General features: G+C 43.6%; 1 protein-coding gene across 4 annotated transcripts; it reads right to left on the bottom strand.

Moving 5' to 3' along the window:
* Positions 1–362: 362 nt before the first annotated feature.
* Positions 363–5,675, bottom strand: LOC103625711 (inactive poly [ADP-ribose] polymerase RCD1). Of its 4 annotated transcripts, none has more exons than XM_008646097.4 (8): positions 5,289–5,651; positions 3,884–4,090; positions 2,329–3,560; positions 1,868–2,109; positions 1,715–1,791; positions 1,095–1,265; positions 893–994; positions 363–723 (listed from the first exon to the last, which is right to left on the bottom strand). In XM_008646097.4, the coding sequence occupies exons 3-8, from the start codon at positions 3,396–3,398 to the stop codon at positions 643–645; spliced, it is 1,743 nt and encodes a 580-aa protein (XP_008644319.1). In that variant the 5' UTR covers positions 3,399–3,560; positions 3,884–4,090; positions 5,289–5,651; the 3' UTR covers positions 363–642. The 4 variants fall into 4 exon arrangements, with proteins under 4 accessions (XP_008644319.1, XP_008644317.1, XP_008644318.1 ...); XM_008646095.3 differs by having other exon boundaries at positions 3,884–4,212; positions 5,289–5,648; XM_008646096.3 differs by lacking the exon at positions 3,884–4,090 and having other exon boundaries at positions 5,289–5,675.
* Between the last annotated feature and the right edge of the window lie 717 nt (positions 5,676–6,392).

Below are 6,392 nucleotides of genomic sequence, written 5' to 3'. Positions count from 1 at the left end.
GGCGCCACCTGGCCACTGGATAACGACAGCTGGATAGTTGACGCTCGTCGGCGATGAGTCTGTCAACTTCTTTGCTCAAGGGGGCAACGGCAGAGGCGGAAACTGAAGGGAGCGCTATTGTAGGGTGTTTGCGATTCAATCTAGTATTTTTAACTTCGGATTAAAGTCAGTTATTCGCTGCAGTCCATAGAGAAATTTTTTGAATTAAAGCCAAACGAACAGCTTGATGTGTTATGTTTAGGTAATAGTAGTCTTAAATTTTCACATGATAGATGTTGCCTTTGAGCTGGCACAAGGAGCCGTGATTGTTTGGATGTGGTCAAAGGGTTAAAATGGCAAGCGCACCCTTAATCATACCATCATTAACCAACAATAGCACGGCCTTCAGTGCCCAGATATCCACGAAATAGCAATAACAATAGTTAAATCCAGGAAAGAGAAACGAAAAAAAAACACTACTCATGATAATGTTTCTGAGTTTTAGTTTGTCAAATGTCAAGACCTAAACGCTTTGAGTTTGAGACTACACTACAACAGTTGCTCAGCTCATCTCCCTCCCTTTTGACACCTTGGGTCTGGCCATGTCGACAAAGCATATGTGCTCCATAAATTTCTCAAAAGACAAGGCGGCTTAAACTAATCTTACTCGGCTACTCCCCCTCCCTCTTCCCCCCTTGCGAGTGCTCTTGCTAGCCCAGCTGCTGCTGCTGCCATCGATGGGGGCTGCAAAAATCCATCATCACCACCCCTGTTAGCTTCCTTCTACAAGCAACAACTTAACTTGCAATGGATGATGAGAATCATGTATGCAATGCAATCAAACCTTTACTGTGTATGCATAACGGCTTCAAAGATAAGCCAGCCACGACCAAAGGGAAGACAAGAAAGATACCTTCTTCTGGTGGTGAAGCCTCATTATTGTAGAAACCAATATCTTATCACCGACTATTTGCCTCATCCGTACCACCAGGTCGCTCCGGCTCATCCTCTTCCTCTGTTTCAAAGTCAAGAAGTCCACCAAACATGGTTAGCATGCATATCGCTGAACGCATTCAGACGGAGACCTCAAAAGAGAGGAAAAGGACACCTACAACCTTGAATTCTTCATAGTATCTGATGACCAACTCCATGTCCGAACGAGGCACTTTCGTGGAAATAGCAGCAAAAAGCATCGAAAAGGGCATCCATGGTGAGGAGGGGGCCCTTGGAGCACGCCCCAGCCTAGGTGCTTCTTGTTCGACACCACAAGGCGCGAACCTATCCTCCTGATCAAAACAAACAAGGAAAAGAGGATCCATCATTCCAATAGTTCTCATCAACCTAAGAATATGGCTCCGGCCAAGAAGCACGGAACAAAGTACATGGTTTTGTCAAAATACAATACATTCCATTTCCTAACCACGGGATTGGGATTGCCAATAAGAAGCATCTAAATTTCAAAGGCTAGGTAAATGATATCTGCCTTCTGCCATAAATAAAGGTTAACCATTGACAGCCTATTTCTATGTTGGTTCACGACTTGCCAATAAAAAAAGCAAATGATGGAAACAAGATGTGATCTGATCACACATCATTTTAGACCATAGTATCTATGTGCTATGAGACGTGCAGTAATGCAACACATATTAGGCATACATGTGCTGCTGTGCTCCATATAAAGGATGCTGAACTTGAGCTATATGCACCCACACAAGCCGAACCCCAACAAGTATACCTTGGTTAGATTGTCTCGAGAACCAGAACTTATGATCTCAGATATGTTGGGCACGCTATCCTTCAAGCCCGAACATTCTGCAATAGTACCCAATAAATTGACTTGACCAAATAATAGAAGGAAAATGGTAGAGAGAGGGGGCCAGAGTAGTACCATTGGTCACGAGAGGTGCTTGGACAATAACAGCATATTCAGCATATATGTGTTTATGCACATTAGCATCCCATACGATGTAATTCTGTGGATTTTGAAGATCATCCACACCATTATCAAAACTTCCATTGGATGGCTGAAATTGCTTTGATCCAGGCAAAACAACCTCAACATTACCCATTATTACACGGCACAACATCATTCTGATGATGCCATCTTCATGAAAATCAGAATATCTGGCACTGTAAATAAATTTCAAGTAAGGCTACAAGAGACATTGGTAAATCGAAGCAAGAAAAAAGAACACCAATAGCAAAGGTGAAGTTCTAAACTAGTAGTTGCAATGAAGAAAAATAGGAAAGGAAGAACTGAAGACCTAAAGACAACACATGAGGTGAGTATAACATAGGAGAAGGAGCACATATAGAAGAAAAAAATCCTGAAGCAGAAAAGATGTTTACCATGAATTTGTACAGTTTGCAGGAGCAAGACAAGTCCCAACACCACAAATGGACCCCTTATGAGGCTTCGCGATTTCCAGAGCACCCCGCATTGCCATCTGCTCCATGGTATATCTTGAGCAAGGAAGCCAAGCATAACGTACATTTGCATTCCCCCGACGACTCCTGGTCTCTTCGATCTCCTTCTGGAAGAGACCACAACGAACTTGCCCTCGCTGATCTAGCAGTGGTGTTCTATAGATACCAATAATATCTTCCTCACTAAACGGCTGACCTAATCCTTTGAGCAACAAATTCCGCACAGCTGAATCAATACGTCGACAATCGTTTGGCTTGCCAGTAGCTTGTATGGTTCCACTAGAATATTCATTCAAATGGAATGAAGGACCTGAAATATTTTCACCAACAGCTTCATACAATATGTTATGTGCTCTCATGTTGTCCTCTGCAATATCATTGATCCTCTTACCATGAGAAACTACTTCACCAACAGATACCGAACTAGAACTTTCAGCTACACTTGTAGGCGTTCCATCACACTCATCAGCTTCACCATTCTCATGCTGAGATGGTTTAGATGTGTAGAGCCCAGCAGATAAATCTGGAAAGAAGCGTTTGCCATTATCATCAACCCATGCTAGTGGTTTGTCTATGGTCATCTCATAATCTATGCAAATCATGTGAATGAAGTCCAACAGGATGTGCTTGTTCTGGAACACAGCAGTTGTAATTGGCTTCTTCAACTGGAAGTCCTGTTGTGCTAGATTTACAACATCCTCTGGAAAATCACTCCAGTCACCATGTTGGTAGAAAAGCACGCGCACAGGCAGCCCACTTGTCTTAAAGTTCCAATATGACTCCAATATAACTCCACTCCCACAGGAAATTAATTTAGACTTCTTACATTTAGCTCTGTCGTCAAATATCACAGGGTGCTTTCTTTGATCATGCTGAGAGAACACCATCACATCATTGCCTTCAGGGTGCTCCATAGCAGTCTTATGCTTCCGCTTCCAAACAGTAGCTTTTAGAACATGTTCACCCAATGCCAGAACATTCCTCTGTTCCATTTCTTTTATAGAGACTAAACCCAAACCAGGTAATTTTCTTTACAGATTTACACTACTAAGTCAAGCAGCAAGCTTAATCTAGCTTAATGACACCTAGATTCTGTTAGCATAAAGTTAATTCCAAAACGAGCGATCCTATCCAAAATGGCAAGTGAAACAGACCTGAGACCAAAAAGGAAAAAAGGAAATAAAATGAATGAAATAAATACACGAAGAGCACAATAGTAGAACTGAATTAAAGTGTTGTGCGTAAACATTTATCTTACAATTACAGTTATAGGGCACAAAATGCATGAGTTATCGACTTCGAAACTTTCCTTGTTAACATATTGCTATTTGTTCTTAAGGTAGGTAAGGACCTTTCCCCCCAATGTCCATATCATTTGATATTAAAAAGTTATTGATGCTTATTTGAGTCCAGGGAGTTTTGTTGTTTGCAAATCGAATACGACTAGTAAAACAACTCTGCCAGAGTGATTCTTTACCCTGCGCAGAGTAGAATTGTGTGTGCTTCACACCATCTCTGGATACAGCTGCTCCTGGTAGAGCTGATGGCTGCCACAGCCACACGGGGAGGCAGCAGAACACCATAACAGACAGAAGCCAACCCTGCCTCCGCCACAGACATTACCAGCACGTCCGTGTTGTAAAAAATACCCATCATGTCTTTGGCTCTTCTCTGTGGCCATTGCCTAGGACAAAGAAATGACAGACACAGGGACAACCCCAGTAACGGTTTGGTGAGAGTAAAAGCACCTTGTCATGTTGACGCAAAAACCTCAAATATAGATAGATGACGACGACCCTGGGGTCCCTGACGTGCAAAGCTTGTTATGCTCGTTAGGCCAGAATTGTAGCATTTAACAATAAACTTTACAAACACTTCTCTAGAACATGTACTAAAATAGTTTTCTAATTAACAGTTGAACGCTGATGACCAGAGTGTCGCTGGTACTTATAGTAAATAGAAAAGAAATACTGCACTCAGTTACAGATCACCTGTCCGATCTTCTTTTTGTTAAAGACCAGTTTCAAATCAGTTGTGCACTTGACAAATATAGTATCGTGGAACGCTATTGCATAATATTGGCGAGATGATGTATGATAAATCGGCACTGCTAGAGTCACGCCTAGGACGATAACAAGTACACTAGAATCGTTCATAACTCATCACTGGGGGCAAAAATCGCTTTCCTTTTGCTTTGTTTGTACATCAAAATAAATCGGCCTAGAATGTTGTTGAGCCTACCATGAGGCACCAAACGCAAAGCATGACGACTCATGACAGGTGAAAATAGGGTATGTATGCGGAAACAAGAAGCGACTAGTATATGACAACCCAATAGAAACTCCACCAAGGCGACAATAAGGCCGTGTTTGAATGCACTAAAGCTAATAGTTAGTTGACTAAAAAATTATTAGTGGAAATAGGTGGCTAACAAATAGATAACTAACTATTAGCTAATTTGCTAAAAGTAGCTAATAGCTGAACTATTAGCTAGATTATTTGGATATCTTTAAGCTAATTTTAGTAGCTAACTATTAGCTCTAGTACATTCAAACAGAGTCTAATACATGTAATGAGCACTAAAAGATCGTCTATATGGCACGGACAGAATTCCTTAATTCAATCGGTCCGAGATAGCTTAATTCAATCGGTCCGAGATAGCTTACGTACATAATAGTTGCAGCAAAATCACATATATGAAGCTAAATCGTAGCAATAGGAAAGGGGGAGGGGGCAATCGGTCCGAGATAGCTTAATTCAATCGGTCCGAGATAGCTTAATTCAATCGGTCCGAGATAGCTTACGTACATAATAGTTGCAGCAAAATCACATATATGAAGCTAAATCGTAGCAATAGGAAAGGGGGAGGGGGCAAGCAGTACCAGTTGGCAGGTCATCGGCCCCGACCCGCGGAAGATTGGCTCAAGCAGCAGGCAGCGGCGAAACGGATTAGTTTGCGACACAATTATTCCTCTTCTCGTTTACTACTCCGGGTAAATGAAAGGGCGCAGCGCAGTACTATAGTACATGAGGGGAAGGGGAAGACAGGGAAGCAGGTAATGGCGCCCTGCCCTTTTAAGCCGCCGCCGCCGGCGTCTTCCTCCTGCCCCCCTGCCCCGCGGCGTTCCTGTGGGTGGTGCGGGCAGTCGGCTCCGGCTTTCCCCCCCCCCCCCCCTCCCCCTCTGGTTGCGTTGCGTTGCGTTGCGTTTCCGGTGGGCGAGGAGAGAGGATAGGGGAGAGCGAGCGAGGCAACCCCGGGTGCGGCACCCGCGTACATGTAGCGACGGGCCGACATGGGCAGGCGCGGCATCGGGCCGTGCATTGCGTCCTGTGGGCGGGATCGGACGGCCGTAGTGGGGTCCCTGGGTGCGCGAGGGCATTTCCCCCCTTTGGTGGGGCCAGGGTTGGCCGGCCAACGGTTTGGGGTTTCTTGGAGAGGGGGGCGTGGACTTGGCCCACCGCTGCTTTCGTTTCCTGGAAGGGGAGGAGAGTGCGATGCTCGTCCACGTGGTCTTGTCTTTCATACATTTCTTATTTAATGTTCTCTATCTTCTTTTTTATTTATCGTGTTTAGTTCAAAAATAAATTATAATGTGACAAATATTTGAGAACGGAGTTAGTAGCATATAGCCCCTTATTAACACTATGATCCAATGGACGAGAGAGAAAAGATCGACGACAACAACAACAACGCGATGGGAGGAGTTGATGGCGATGGCAGTGACACATTGAGGGGGAGAGGGTAGCGGGGATGGGTCACGATGAGGGGGAGAGATGAAGAATGATCCAAATAATATTGTCTGTTGGATTTGAATGAGTAAGGGAGACAAAGTTATCCAGCGGATCTGAACCGTTGATTTTGATGATGTGTTAAGTCTGTGTGTAATTTGTTTGATGAATTTAGTTGATTTTATGAGTGTGGGTGATTTGGTTTGGTGAGTTTTGCAAAGTTTAACCTGTTAGATTATATAGTGTTATAGATATAT

The sequence above is a fragment of the Zea mays genome, chromosome 5 (genome assembly GCF_902167145.1).
Source record: "Zea mays cultivar B73 chromosome 5, Zm-B73-REFERENCE-NAM-5.0, whole genome shotgun sequence".
NCBI lineage: Eukaryota > Viridiplantae > Streptophyta > Magnoliopsida > Poales > Poaceae > Zea > Zea mays.
The sequence above is the reverse complement of the archived record's forward strand: the minus strand, read 5'-3'. Positions and strand labels throughout refer to the sequence as shown.